Source organism: Populus alba, chromosome 12 (assembly GCF_005239225.2).
Source record: "Populus alba chromosome 12, ASM523922v2, whole genome shotgun sequence".
Lineage (NCBI taxonomy): Eukaryota > Viridiplantae > Streptophyta > Magnoliopsida > Malpighiales > Salicaceae > Populus > Populus alba.
The window spans coordinates 15,212,048-15,226,935 of record NC_133295.1 but is presented as its reverse complement, the minus strand read 5'-3'; the positions used below and the strand labels follow the sequence as shown (position 1 = coordinate 15,226,935).

General features: G+C 35.8%; 2 protein-coding genes across 2 annotated transcripts; both read left to right on the top strand.

Annotated features, from left to right (window-relative positions):
* The first annotated feature begins 3,653 nt into the window (after positions 1-3,653).
* LOC118060481 (uncharacterized) lies at positions 3,654-4,995 on the top strand. The gene has a single exon (XM_035073698.2). The coding sequence runs from the start codon at positions 3,918-3,920 to the stop codon at positions 4,752-4,754; it is 837 nt and encodes a 278-aa protein (XP_034929589.1). The 5' UTR covers positions 3,654-3,917; the 3' UTR covers positions 4,755-4,995.
* A 6,313-nt stretch (positions 4,996-11,308) lies between these two features.
* On the top strand, positions 11,309-13,939 carry LOC118060482 (BAHD acyltransferase DCR). Its single transcript, XM_035073699.2, has 2 exons — positions 11,309-12,044; positions 12,692-13,939. The coding sequence occupies exons 1-2, from the start codon at positions 11,628-11,630 to the stop codon at positions 13,592-13,594; spliced, it is 1,320 nt and encodes a 439-aa protein (XP_034929590.1). The 5' UTR covers positions 11,309-11,627; the 3' UTR covers positions 13,595-13,939.
* The last annotated feature ends 949 nt before the right edge of the window (positions 13,940-14,888 follow it).

Sequence of the window (14,888 nt, the reverse complement as noted above, 5' to 3'; positions counted from 1 at the left end):
TTTTACAATTGAGCTTCCAATTCGGCCCAATATCAAGTACTTAGTATTGTGTAAAGCCTTATATGGCCCAATATCTTTTAACTAGCTTTAGACACTCTTAAAAGGAAAAATAGAAATAAATAAAAAACTTAGATGCGGTTTTTAAGGTATTGTTTGATAACTATCTCTATGTAAAAATTATATAAATAATAAAATAAATTTATCCTATATATTTTTATTTTTAATGAAATTTTTTTTTTTTTTTTATCTGTTTTATGTCTTTATTCCTCTAATAAAATATGTTTTTTTTTTTCAAACATTAATCAAATACAATCTTAACTATTTGTTTTTTTATATATATTGAAACATTAATCAAGGTTGATCTTAAACTATCTCAAAAAAGTAGTTTACTTTATTATTTTTATAACTAAACTAGACCCGTAATTTTTTTATTTTCCTTTTTATCACTTATTAATATCAAATAAGTGATTTGCTTACAAATCGATCATCATAATATAATGTGAAAGTCTAATTTAATAGACTTGTGCCACATAATTAATGTTAAAACTCGGGGGAGCCATTTTCTTTTCTTTTTTATTTTTTTAAAAAAAAAAAAGAAAACAAGATTTCAAGAAATTTATGCTCTCCTAGAGCCTTATGTATTTTTGTGAGACTATATGTATCGACACTTTTGCTATTTTGGAAGGGATTTTTAGATGCAAATAATGGCTTTGAGTTTTGATTTTGTATGAATTTCACATATTTGTTTAGATCGTGTCTTCGTGTAATTAAAGTGAAAATGTTAGTTTACATTCGATGAGATCGTCAATTTTTTTGCACTGGAAAGTTTTGTGAGGTTAAAAAGGGTAACTTTCTTATTTATAACGGAGCCGTTAATGGCTATTCACTAAGGATGAGTAAACTGGTAACTTCCTTCCGATGGAGTTTGCCTAGTTTAGCTTACGGCCATAGCTGACTTTAGCCAAGAGTCGTTTACATGATGGTTCAAAGCTCTCTTTTAATAAAAGGCTTCAAGAATAAATAACATATATTTATCAATTATACTTTATATAAAATATAAATTCTTCCTACTTAACAAAAACCCTTAATACATAATGAAAATTTCTCAAGGCTTCACTCGTTAAATATACATAAAAAATAAAAAAATATATATGTAATTTTTTAATATTTTTAAAGATTTTATTTATAATTCTATCCAAAATCTTTATTCTCCTTAAACCGACTTTTTTCATAATGCTTTATACCACCCATTGCATTAGGTGTTTAATTTGATATTTGAAAAGCAAAGGCACCTGGCTCTCAACTCCATTAGTCGTATTGCTGTAACCCATTAATCCTAGCAAGTTGGCACACTTTAAATTATAGCATCTATCTTGTAATTTTATAATATAGTATGCATGCAATATTCATTTCCTTTCCTAGGCAAGTTCATTTAGATAAATACTGTTTAGTGTGGATTAGCCTCCATGTCTACGCTTCACTACGGGGGGCTGGATAATTTTTTGAACAAAAAACAATGTTAATGTACTGAAAATATAAAAAATCATTTGTGACAAATATGTAAAAATGTTAATTTGAGCTAGGCCAACATGAGACATCCCATCAAACCCATAATCTAAATTATGTAACTAAAGTAACCCCGGTTAAAAATTTAAAAAAAATATAATTTTTTTTTTAAGTATATTAACTTTTTAAACCAGTGAACTAAGTTATTAAACTTGAAGCATTCAGTTTAGAAAAATCACAAAGTTCAATTTTAAAAATAAATAAATAAATATTAAAGGATGAATTTAAAAAATTCATAATCATATTAAAGAATTTTTAAAAATAATTATTGAAACTAATATTACAATTATTGTTGTTGTTGTTATCATTATCATTGTATCATTAATATTACCATGATTATTATTAAAATTATTATTGTTACTACTAATGTTGTTATTATTATTATTATATATAAAAAAAATAAAAACCACAAACTTGATTTGAAGAATAAAATTAAAAAACGATAACTTTTTTTTTTATAAAATGATCAATAAAAACAATAAGAAATCAAAATAAAAGGGACCAAAGTGAAATCACTATATCATTGGAAAAAAAATCATAAACTTGATTTGAAGGATAAAATTGCAAGCCATAAATTTTTTGATAAAAGAATACAAGAAAAAATAAAGAAATTAAAAGTAAAAAGACCAAATTAAAGTATTTTATAGATATATATTAAGAATTACGAGTTAAATTGAAAACAAACAAAACTACAACAAAAACATGACTAAAAAACAACAATCAAAACTCAAAGATTTGAATTTGAAATAACAAAAAAATAAGGACCATAATGCATTTAAGAGGGTAGGAGAGAGAAATGAAGGAAGAAAAACAAGAAAGGATGACTGACGACACACCAGCTAGATTTAGAGCACACGGGCCGCTTATAATAAAAAAGAAGATAACAAGAAATGACCTGATATGATATACAACTATTTTTTACATCTAGAAATCCCCACTCAAAACGTGTGGCGACTCAAATATGTTGGCCGCACTTTGCACGCAACATTAATTTTTTAAATAAAATATCATTATTTTAATGGTAAATAACATAAATACTTTAAACCCTAAACTTACAATTAGAAAAAAAACAAGGTTAAAAGATCAAAATACCTCTACCCAATAATATTTGATTTGTTTTTATAGGTACTTTAGTTATTTTATTGTTTATAAAACATTAAATGAATAAAAAAAACCTTGAAGCAAATCATCAATGACTTATAAACCATATAAAAGCACTAAAATACCTGCAATACAAAAACATTTGTTTTTCAATGGGAAGGATAATATAATCAATATATTGCAGTGGTAAGGATAAAAAAAAAAAAAAAAAAAAAGGAGGAATCTCGATTCTCCCGCGGCGTCTAGTATATTTGTTGTTGACTGGAGAGAGAGAAGGAAACTAACGAGTGTTCACCTAGGATGAGTGGTAAGTGGGGCAGGGCTGGCTCAGGCATTGACAAATGGCAATGACGTCTCCCGTGTTGAGCCCGCGTGCAAATCCAATCTCTTAAAACGCGTGGAAGCCTAGAAGAAGCATCCATGGATCATACTCTTCTCTGCCTTTTGCCTTGCTGCATCCTTATTCCTACCGCATTAATTTATGCCTTGCCTTGTCCTGGGTTTTGGTTAAAGAACATCCATCTTTAAGCATCAGGGCATTTCCAAGCGCAGGAGGTAAGAAAGAAAGCTTGCCTGAAAAAACTATCTTCTTAATTAATAGCTCCGACGGGAATGGTACAATACATGATAGTCAAGATGCTTCTTATAAAAGCTATATATTTCTATTCGTTTCAATAAAACATCAAAACCAACCATCATGACTCTTCAAACCACGGGCGAAGCTGGAATTATTTAACAAGAAGACCATAATTCAAAATATAATTTATTATTAGAAAACTCACCTATTTAAAATAAAAAAATACTATATTTTCCTATATTTAAACTTTAAATAATAAAAAAATCTGAAATATTTTGCAGGGCCCGGGGCCGCTTGCCTCCCCTGGCTCCGCCCTGGCTTTTTAGCTTTGAAATACACGTAAAAAAAATATATTTATAATATTTTGACACTTAAAGATGGCATAGATAGATGCCTTCTTTTATACATGGAAGAATCAAAATCGAAAAGAAAGAGAAGAAGAGTACCTGTCCCAGTAACCCTTGTCTTTCGCCTAAAATGACATTCTTAGCCGGTGCTGAATGGATATGGGCAAACGAAAACAAATCGAAAGGGCATTCTAGACAATTAATTTCCTCCTACTTACCCCAACTACAAGTCCAAAGTCCAGACTGAAACCCGTATATAAATACATCCCCGCTACGCTGCTAGCTCGCCTCGTGCAAAAAGTATTCCAGTCTCCAAAGACCAGATCATGGCTTCTCGATACGAGGTTCAAGTCACTATCTCTTCTGCCAAAGACCTCAAGAATGTTAATTGGCGCCATGGCTCTTTGAAGCCATACGCTGTCGTGTGGGTTGACTCCAACTACAAATGCTCCACTCGAGTCGACGACGAAGGCGACACCTCTCCCTTTTGGGACCAGACTCTGGCCATCCCCTTACCATCTGGTCGCATCGAAGACCACACCCTCCACATCGACATCGTCCACGCCGGCTCCGAGGAAGGCACCAAGCCCCTCATCGGCTCCGCTAAGCTCAAGCTCATTGACGTTCTCGATGACGTCGGCATCGGAGAACGAACCACCCGCGCTCTCCAGCTCAAGCGTCCTTCCGGCAGACCACATGGGAAACTCGACGTCAAGGTCACTATTAAAGACCCTCGCTATCGTGCTCCAGATGCTTACCGTGAACCTCCTTACGGGGTTCCTCCTCCGTCCTTTTCGAGAGACTACCCTTACGCGACACCCTATGGTGCACCACCACCGCAGCCAAATCCGTACTATCCAACAGCAGCTCCGCCAATAGGGTATCCGTACATCGCGCCCCCACCTCCGACATACGGGCAGCAGAGTTACGGATACGGGAGTTACGGGTATGGAGAGCAGCAACCACCTGTTGTTGTGGAGGAGAAGAAGAAAAGTAAGTTTGGAGGGATGGGGACAGGATTGGCCGTGGGCGCGGTGGGCGGGGTCTTAGGTGGACTGGCATTGGCTGAGGGCATTGATGCTCTGGAAGACCATGTTGCTGATGACGCGGCAGAGAAAGTCGAGGATGATCTTGCCTACGACGATGATGCCGGTGGCTGGTGATGAACGGTAAAAGATGATGATTTCTGATCTCTAAACTTTGATAGAAGGGGTCCACGTGAGCATGACAGATGGACCCTTTACCAGTAGCTTGTTTCTTTTACAATCTAGAAATGTCAGCAGGGGAACATTTCTTCTCACAAGTCTTTTTTATATTCCAATAATTAAATCTATAGTGTAATCGAATCTTTCGCAAAACTATATCCAAATTATGCATGTAAATTGCACCCTTGCTTCTTCTTCATCCCTTTTTAACAGAATTGAACCAATTCACTCTTTCCTTTTCTTTTTATTATTATTATTATAATGAATAATTATACTAGAAGCATTTAATTGGTGCGAGGGTGTGAATATGAATATATAAAGCTGATCTTGTTCTATGCCCACAATAAAAAGGAGAGAATAATGCTTCAGGATATTATGCTTCAACAAACTAATAAATATGTTTGACACCACATCTAAGAATAAAAAAGATGGTGTTTGTGCACTTGAGGTATTGGCTCAGCTGTTGAAAGAACTTATTTCTTTCTTCTGTATCCTGGGTTCAAACCTTACCGTGCATGCCTGTTACCTCCGCGGTGCCTTATATGCTCACTGGGTTTGTAGAATGTTCAATGAACCATAAGATTAGTCGTGGTACGCACAAACTAGCTTGGACATCCATGTAAATAAATAATAAAAAAAGATGGTGTTTGTTGGGGTACGTACGTGGGAAGAGATTGAAAACAGAACACGTCCAACTTTGAATCGGTCTATGTGAGAATACACACATACACACATACATACATAACATTCATGGCATGAATCCCTTAATTAATTTAATCTAATTACAAAGGATCGATGTGTTTTTAGCATCCTCAATACTAACACCATGAAGGAGGAGCATATAGTCATCGAAACAGAACAAATTAAGTCAACATTCAATCGCTAAATTAATTAATTCTATGGCATAAAATAATAGAATGTAGCCATGCAATATTAGAATAATATATATACGGTCCCAGCAGTTTCATCATAACTTAATTTTCAAGGGAAAACGACATGCATACCATCGATTAATAAAAGCGGTAGACGCAGACCTTAGCGGTAGCCAAGAAGATTAATAAACGGCTACCTAGCTCCACTCAATGGACAAGATTATAAATCGATGATTTATTATCAGAATTTTTATATTTATTGATAGATTTTTTTTATTAGTATCTATATTTTTTTTATTAATAATTAATTTATAGAAATCATAGATAAAAATGCCATGCTGGTGAATTATTTATAGGTAAAAAAAAATTACGGGAAAAACACGTTGAAAAAAAATTTACCCACTTCATTTTTGTCAGTATTTTTCTTAGAAAGCTTGTCATATAACCAACAAAAAATACCGTATGCAATTTTATCGGTGATTATTTTAAAATATATATTTTTAAAAAATCTATTTAACAAAACTAGAAAAATAATTAAATAATTAAAATCTATTTAAAAATCCTATAAATAAACCAACTAAAAATTGATCCCACAAGAAAAAAACCCGTCGATGATTTTGTCTATAAAGAACAATAATTAACAGTACAATTGAGAAGTGAACAGTTCTATAGTTATTTTAAAAATTCATTGGTAATTGATATGATGAACGATGTCAGGGAGTTGTGAATAATTTACCAACGAGTTTACCAATGGTAATTTTGTTGGTATAAATGACATGTCATCGTACTTTTTAGATTTGTTTTAATTTTTTTTTTACTGTAATTCTCTTGATATGTATTAAGAGAATATTTTTATCAGTAAAATTCATTGCAAGTTTATCGATAGTAATTTCATTACAATTTACTAAAAAAACTATTTTATTATTATTTTCATTTATATTTATTAATTTTGGAGTGTTATAGAATACTTCCATCCTCCATGCATGTTGAAAACGCCAATGTCACGAGGCCCAAAAGGCTCACAACGCCGAAGGAGAATGCAGTCATCAGTGAAGTAAATAGAGTTTGGTAGGCATCCAGGGAAGTCTAAAGCCGAAACCGACATGGAATAGTTGCATCTTCACCTTGTAAGCTCTCCATCTCTCTCAACGATCTTAATTTGTTGACGACTACTGCTGTTTAAAGAATCTGGCTCTACAAGTTTAAAGACTTCAAACTAACTTTGAGGTAATTACATCCTGAAACTCGTCGTCTTTCTTAATTCTTCAAATCCTCTTAACAAATAGCAACTCTCCCTTCGATGACTCTACAAGATCAAACGTATTCCTCACCCGGACATAATTAAGGAAGGGGACACTTGATGTCGTCATTAATCTCAATCCCTTAATGAAGATAAGCTCTACTGACTACTGGAGGAGTTGACGAATGAAACCTGCATTGAATTAGGGGTTGAAAATAGTAATACCACAATTCTTTTCAACAAATATAAGCCAACCCTGTGATGATCCACAACATCTTCTTTTTTTTCATGATTGATTTCCATTAAAAACATGGTTATTTAGGCAATAACCATAAAAACAAAATGAAAAAACTTATGTTGAGATACGAAAAAGAAAAACGAACAAAACAAATCAAAACATCATTAAATCTTGTGTCGTTTGTCCAAATTTTAATATTATTTGCACTAATTAGAAATTTAGATTCCGAATATGTGAATCGGTGATTATAAGACTTCAGTTAATAAAAAAACGGTGAAAGATCAAGATAAAGCAGGAACCAAGATATGCAATACCCTCCTAAAAGACAATATTATTTCGATCTAGCCATATATTCTAAGTTGTGTAGAAGGATAAAAGCTTCCAAGCTTTTTTTTAAAAAAAATCCAGTAACCAGTGCAGACCATCAATATAACATGTCATCCAAATACCTAGGAAAACATCCACTAATTCCCCATTAAGATAGAATTCTCATCCAAATATTCCAAGTAAGATCACAATGAATGAAAGGTGGTCAGTGTTCTCAATACCTATACTGTTGCTACCCAATTTTTGACCCATGTTTTGATATATTTTCAAAAAATCCAAAAAAATTGAGAAAAACAAAGAAAATCCAAAAAATATGTTTTTTAATATATTTTCGTCATTTTAGCATTTTCAACGTCGTCTAAAAAAGAATTTAAATTGTTAAAAGATTTTCAAACGCGTTCGACTTTTCACGCGTCATTTTTAAATCATTGATTTTTCGCATTTGAGTCGACGTTGATATTGCTCGTTTTCAAAAAATACAAAAAAATAAGAAAAATCAAAATTTACAAAAAAAAAAAAGAAGTTGAGGGACTAAGTTGAAAAACCTAGCAAATGTTTTCCTATAAATACCATGCTAAACTGATTTTTGGGAGGGGGGCAATTTTGTAAAGGGGAAGAAACCATAAAAAACCCTAAACCTAAACTTAACTCTACCCAAAAAAAACACAGCAGCCCCCCACCCCTTGCTTTTTTTTTTCTCCTTCACCCGGAGCCAAGCAGCGGCGACCCCTCGGATCCAAAGGAAAAACCAATACTCTCTCTTTGCCAAAGAACCGAACCCGCTCCCTTTCAAAACTGGCCGGCCCTTAAAAATCCACCGGAGCCTCATCTCCTTTTTTTTCTCCATGCCGCCGCTCACCATCCCCCCACTGTTTTTGAGTTTTTCTTCTTCCCCCTCAGCCGGTTGATTCATCTTCCCCACACAGCCCTCTTTATCTCTTTTCCTCTTCACTTTTCCAGTCCTCTCCACCGGCATCACCACAGCTCCTTCTTCATCTCAGTCCGGCCAAGACCCCCTCCTGGCCGACCCATCCCAGCAGCTGCTTCTCCCCGCAGACCCGCGATCACCAACGCTGCCACGGACCCGATCTCCTCAGCAGCAGCGCCGCCCACACTCCCTCGGCCGGCTACCAACAGCAACGGAGAAGCAGCTCCACAGAGCCGTCCCCCCTTGCATAGATCGGCCACCAGCAGCAGCACAGCCGCCGCCAGACCTGTCCTCTTCACCCAACACAGCGGCGCCGACAGATCTCAATCCTGTCTGCCTCCGGCGACCAGCCACTTCCCCGACCTCTTCCTCTCCGCCGCCCGATCTGCCACCGGTTGAAGAAGGAACGAACAGACGCCATGAAGAAAGATGACAGAAAGTAGATCTAAAAAACGAAAAATCAGAATAGATCTGGACAAAAAATCAAACTAAAATCGACTGGTGTGCGTTTCTTTTCTTGTTCTGCAGGTCCCCGGCGGTTTAGGAAGACACCGGAGAAGAAGCCGCTCCAGGCGCCCCTGCTGTTTGAGGTTTTCCAGCGCCAGTGCGTGTACCCACGCGCCGCCAGTGGCGGTGGCGCGTGGGACCCACGTGCCGCCACTGTTCCTGCACACTTTTTGACTTGCAGAAGGGTTTCTTGTAATTTCATATTGTTTTGGGGCTATTATTGTAATTTTAATGTAATGTTTGTTTATTTATTTATTTTTTTTTTGAATTTTTGTATTTTGTAAATAGAGATGTAAAAGAAAAGAAAAAGAAAAGAAAAGAAAAGAAACAAAAATAGTGGAAGTGTATGTGTGTGTTTGTATTTTGTTTTATTTATTTGTATATATTTTTTAAGGATAAAATTGCAAATATATTAAAGAAGAATTTAATATTTTGATCGGATCACGGTTAAGAATTATTAACTTATACGTAAGTGATATTTCTAATTTTCCGATGAAAAGACAATTATTAAAACTTCTTTAACACATCAAACTTGCGAAGTAGCTTACCTCAGGTAGGGTGCGTTATGGTGCTAATACCTTCTCTAACCACAACCAGTCCCTTACCGGGACTTACCCGCGAATCTCTGACAAGACCAGTGCATCCGGTTTCCTAGTAGCCTTCAATAAATTACTAGGTGGCGACTCCAACGAACTAAATTCAAGCAAACAACAATGAGAGAAAAATCACCAGCCGATGTCGCGCGCTGATTTTTTTGGGGTGCGACATATACCACCAGGGTTGCAAGTTGCTTGACCCTCTAGCACTAAGCAACAATGAAACAAGAAACTCTTTGTGCCAAGTTTATTTTGAATAGCCTTCATAACTAACTTTATTTATTCATTCATACCCTTTTATAGCTTAATTAGAAGAAATTAGGCTTTAAGATATGATAAAAATATAAAATTTAAAGATATGAGACTAAAATATGAAATATGAAGAAAATATATGGCTAGTTAACCATATATTACTAAAAATTATTATTTTGATCCAAAAGTTCATTCTTTTTATTTCCAGTCTCTTGGTTAAAGAGAACAGAGAAAAACTCGTTTGAGAATAGCGATGAAAGAGAAAATGGTCAGTTGATAACAATTTCAACCATGAAAAAAAATTGATTTTAATATCAAAAGATTTCATTAAATGATGGAAGTTTCATTGGGTTGTTTTTTGGTTTTCGCTTTGCATGTAATAACAAATTTGAGCTCAGAGAGGTTTTTATCAATTCGGGTTAATTTTTTATTTTCAATCTATTTTTGGCTTATTTAATGTCATAAATAGGATTATTTATGTTCTTATAATGTTTTTTTAGATGTTTGTTCATATATAAATATATATAAAAGACTTTCTATTGAAATAAAGCCACAATAGTTTATATTTCCAAAGAAAAATAGAACAAGCAAATTACAAACCCGGTGTCTGTCTACAAACTTAATTAATATATTAATCTAATCTAAAAAAAGGTAAAATGTTGAATTAGAAATAAACTAGTTTTTTTGGTGCGCGTTACGATATAGGAAACAAAGAGAAGAGGAGACGAAGAGGGTAATAGGTGGCGTGGTGGTGAGGCGATTCAACAAGATTAATGAATGTTGGAGCTTCAGCAACCAAGCCTTGGTGGTTGGTACTCTACTGATCAAAAGAGATTTTGGATAAATTGTCAAAAGTCAATTCTCCCTGGCTCCACACGCCGACGACGGTGCTGATGCTGTGATCAATTGTCACCTGCAGCCGTCATGTACATGAAAGTGTCGTTAATGGATGTTTATTGAAGTGGCAGCCATCAAGCTGGAATGGAAGCCATTTCAGGCAACTTTATTTTCTAGAAAATAATTTAGGAGGTGAATCATTTATTGCCTGGAATTAAAGTCATTGCTTTAATTGCCTTAAATAGTTAATCTCCGTATGCGCAGGTAGGAGCTAGCTCGACGTGGGGTTTCTTCTACCTGCATCGATGGAACCTTGGAATTATTCCTGACCCTCCCTTTATATCTTATATTTTTAGGCGGAATTTAACGAGTTTAAATTTTATTATTTTTATTTTTATTGATAAAATTAAATGTAATTGAATATAAATTTAAACTTAAAAATCTCCGCAATTATTATTCATCTACTAACCTCATTTCCGTCGCATAATTGGCCGGTCCTTGCTAAATGTATGTGTGAACTTATAAATTGTACTGGGAGAATTTCTCGACTTGATCTTGATGGCCATCATCATAAAATTCAATGTGAAATTCCTAACCTAATTTGCCGACAAGGAAATGTACAGGGCACTAGCTAGCCAGAGAAAACAAATTTTGAGGTGATTTATGTTGGCATTCATAAATAAATTGGCAACAGGCAGTTAATACTTGTAAGGTGAGAGAAGTACCTTTCTCTTACCGATCTCATCAAGTTCTTCCCTAACTAACAGTCTGTCTGATCAAATCCCAAATATTAATGGGACACAACCGCTCCCATGAAATCCATTAATGACTCCCAACCACACCAGAATCATCTCTTCTATAAGTATCCCTTGTCTCTCTCTTTAGCTTTCCATAACCACACAGATTATCTGTCTGTCTTGTGTAGGTCCTGAGTTGAAGTTTAAGCTTCTTTCTCAGCTTTAATTGGGCACACTCCTGGATACCATCAACGATCAGCAGTGGCCCCCAAGGCAGAATATAAGGAGGGGGAGATCATGAAGGTGAAAATAACTGGCAAATCCCATGTCAAGCCCAGCAAAAAACTAGGAAGAAGGGAATGTCGATTGGTGACCTTTGATCTTCCATACATTGCGTTTCACTACAACCAGAAGTTGTTGGTTTATAAGGGAAATGAGTATGAGGACATGGTAGGGAAGCTGAAGGATGGGCTTGGAGCTGTCTTGGAGGATTTCTACCAACTGGCCGGGAAACTTGCAAGAGATGAAGAAGGGGTGCTCAGTGTAGAATATGACGATGATATGGCGGGTGTTGAGGTGGTGGAGGCCAATGCTGAGTGGATCAGTGTGGAGGATCTAGCTGTTGAGCTGGGTACCTCCACGTTGAAGGAGCTCATACCTTACAATGGGATCTTGAACTCTGAGGGACTCCACAGACCATTGTTGTCGGTACAGGTACGTAACATTTCTTTCTTCTTCAGAAGCATACCCCGTTTGATTACAATTTTGTAAGACATTAATTGATTTATGCATGTAATTAAGTAGATGCCTTCTATTAATTTTGGCTACTAATTAAGAATATGTTAATCTAATTTGGTAGATACCTGCAGAATTAATGCAGGAGGCAAGCAAAACATAAACTTAAGCAAAAGGGTTGACATCGGCTTTTTGGTTGTGTTTTAAATTGTTTTGCGGTGGTTTTTGTATTTAAAAATATATTAAAATAATATATTTTTAATTTTTAAAATTTAATTTTAATATCATTGTATTAAAATGATTTAAAATTATAAAAGAAATTAATTTAAAATTAAAAAATAAATTTTCAAAATTTTCAAATACATAATTTGACCTGAAAAAAAACTATTAAATTTGATTTAAGAAGAAATAATTTTAAGATATGATTCCATAGATAATGTTTCAACTACTTTGTGTACATTTATCTATGAATTTGTTTTCACATAACCCGATCAGAACCCTATCCTCTCTCTCTCTCTCTCTATATATATATATATATATATATATATATTCGAATGTAGTGTGAGCTAAATATTTTAGGTTAAAAAGACTTAATTTCTGAGGATGCTGCTAAATATTGCTCGCAGCTAACCAAGCTGGAAGATGGACTAGCAATGGGGCTGGCCTTCAACCATGCCATCATTGATGGGACCTCCACGTGGCATTTTATGAGTTCATGGGCCCAGATTTGCAGTGGGCTGCCTTCAGTCACTGTCTTGCCTTTCCTGGACCGCACCAAAGTGAGAAACACTAAGGTAAAGCTACACCCACCACCGCCAGATCAGGACCCACAAAATGCATCATCCAACGGCACTGCTGACGCTAAGCCTGTTGATCCGCCACTCAGAGAGCGAGTCTTCAAATTCTCTGAATCAGCAATTGACAAGATCAAGTCAAAAGTCAACTCAAACCCACCATCCGACGGCTCAAAACCATTCTCGACTTTTCAATCACTTGCTGTCCATATGTGGCGCCATGTAATACAAGCGCGTCAGCTTAAGCCTGAAGACCACACGGTCTTCACTGTCTTTGCTGACTGCCGCAAAAGGGTCGACCCGCCCATGCCGGAAAGTTACTTTGGTAACCTAATTCAGGCCATATACACGGTGACCGCTGTCGGGTTGCTGTCGATGAACCCACCTGAGTTTGGAGCTTCCTTGATACAAAAAGCCATCGAGATGCACGATGCTAAAGCCATTGAAGAGCGTAACAGGCAGTTTGAGAGGTCACCAAAGATATTTCAGTTCAAAGATGCGGGTGTTAACTGTGTCTCTGTTGGGAGCTCGCCAAGGTTTCCAGTTTATGAGGTGGATTTTGGGTGGGGAAAGCCAGAGACGGTGAGGAGTGGAGTCAATAACAGGTTCGATGGAATGGTGTATCTGTATCGAGGGAAGAGTGGTGGAGGGAGTATTGATGCGGAGATAAGCTTGGAAGCTGGAGCTATGGAGAGGTTGGAGGAGGACAAGGAGTTTGTTGCGGAGGTTAATTGAATGGGATAATATCTGGACGCAGCCATAAGAGGAGTTTTGCTGGTTCTTGGATAACATCCATCCATCCATTCATTCATGCATGATAATAATTTACTCGTTACAGATTAGAATGTTCCGGTAAATGTCGTTAATGTTGTCCAAGAACCGATCAAAATCTCTGTTGCTTGAAGAGCACTACTGTCCCGTGAGTTCTTTCTGGAAATGCTCGTGAGGGGAGTTAATTATATATAAATGTTTCTACGTGTGTGTATTAATTTATTTTTATGGGCATCCTCGTAATGTGATATTGGTGTTGAAATTAAGATGCTTAACAGCTAATGATGTTTTCTACCACCCAATCTGTAAATCAAAGTTTATGAGTGTGTGTCCGCGCACAAAACAAATTAAACTAAAAGAGGAAGGGTAAAAACCTTGATTTCAAATTTTCTACCACCCAATCTGTAAATCAAAGTTTATGAGTGTGTGTGCGCAAAACAAATTAAACTAAAAGAGGAAGGGTAAAAACCTTGATTTCAAAAAAAGAAAGAAGGTAAAAACAATGCAGATCACAACGTAGATCATGACTCATGTGCACTGTATATTGGAATCGTACGTGTTGTTACGCCTCGAACCGAAGATAGCTGCCTGCCTGATGGGAGTAGGAGGATCTTCTCCTTCCTTTTTATGAAGATTTAAACTACAAAAATGTCTTTGCAGGAAAAAAAAAAAACCAGGCGCTTATAGACGATTTAAGGTTTTCGCTTTTGAAAGTACAATTAATTTACTTTATTGCCTTTAAAATGATAAAAAAAAACCTTGCCTTTGGTCTAAGATTAGTGTGTGGGGGCACTGGGATGTATATATTTTTTTGTTGGGTAGCTAGCTCGGTAGCTCTTCTTCCCCTTAGAATGGCAATTTATTGCTCATCAGCCTCGCATAGCTAATATCTATCATGGATGCTCATCAATTCTGACTGACCCATGACATGAACTTCAGCAGCCACTAGTTATGTATGTATGCATACCATCAACAATATTAGTTGTTGGATTAATTAATAATTACTACTGATTATTTAATAATGGATCCGTCATGTGACTATGTCCATCTATACATGGCATTGAATGCTATGATGGCATGTAGAGTTGGCTCCCCGCTCATGCCTTGTCATGCTACCATGACAAGGCATATAATCTGTCCATGTTTCAATTCCAATGTTATCATACAATCTGTTAATTCTAATTATACATGCATTCTTCATAACATGATATGATTTGTGGGTTAAGCTTCAAGATTAACAACGTAATTATACTTAACC

Excerpts from the sequence above, each read along its gene's own strand:
- LOC118060481 (XM_035073698.2), top strand. The coding sequence starts at position 3,918 with ATGGCTTCTCGATACGAGGTTCAAGTCACTATCTCTTCTGCCAAAGAC.
- LOC118060482 (XM_035073699.2), top strand. The coding sequence starts at position 11,628 with ATGAAGGTGAAAATAACTGGCAAATCCCATGTCAAGCCCAGCAAAAAA. Across the intron at positions 12,045-12,691 it reads GACCATTGTTGTCGGTACAG|CTAACCAAGCTGGAAGATGG; the intron begins GTACGTAACATT and ends TATTGCTCGCAG.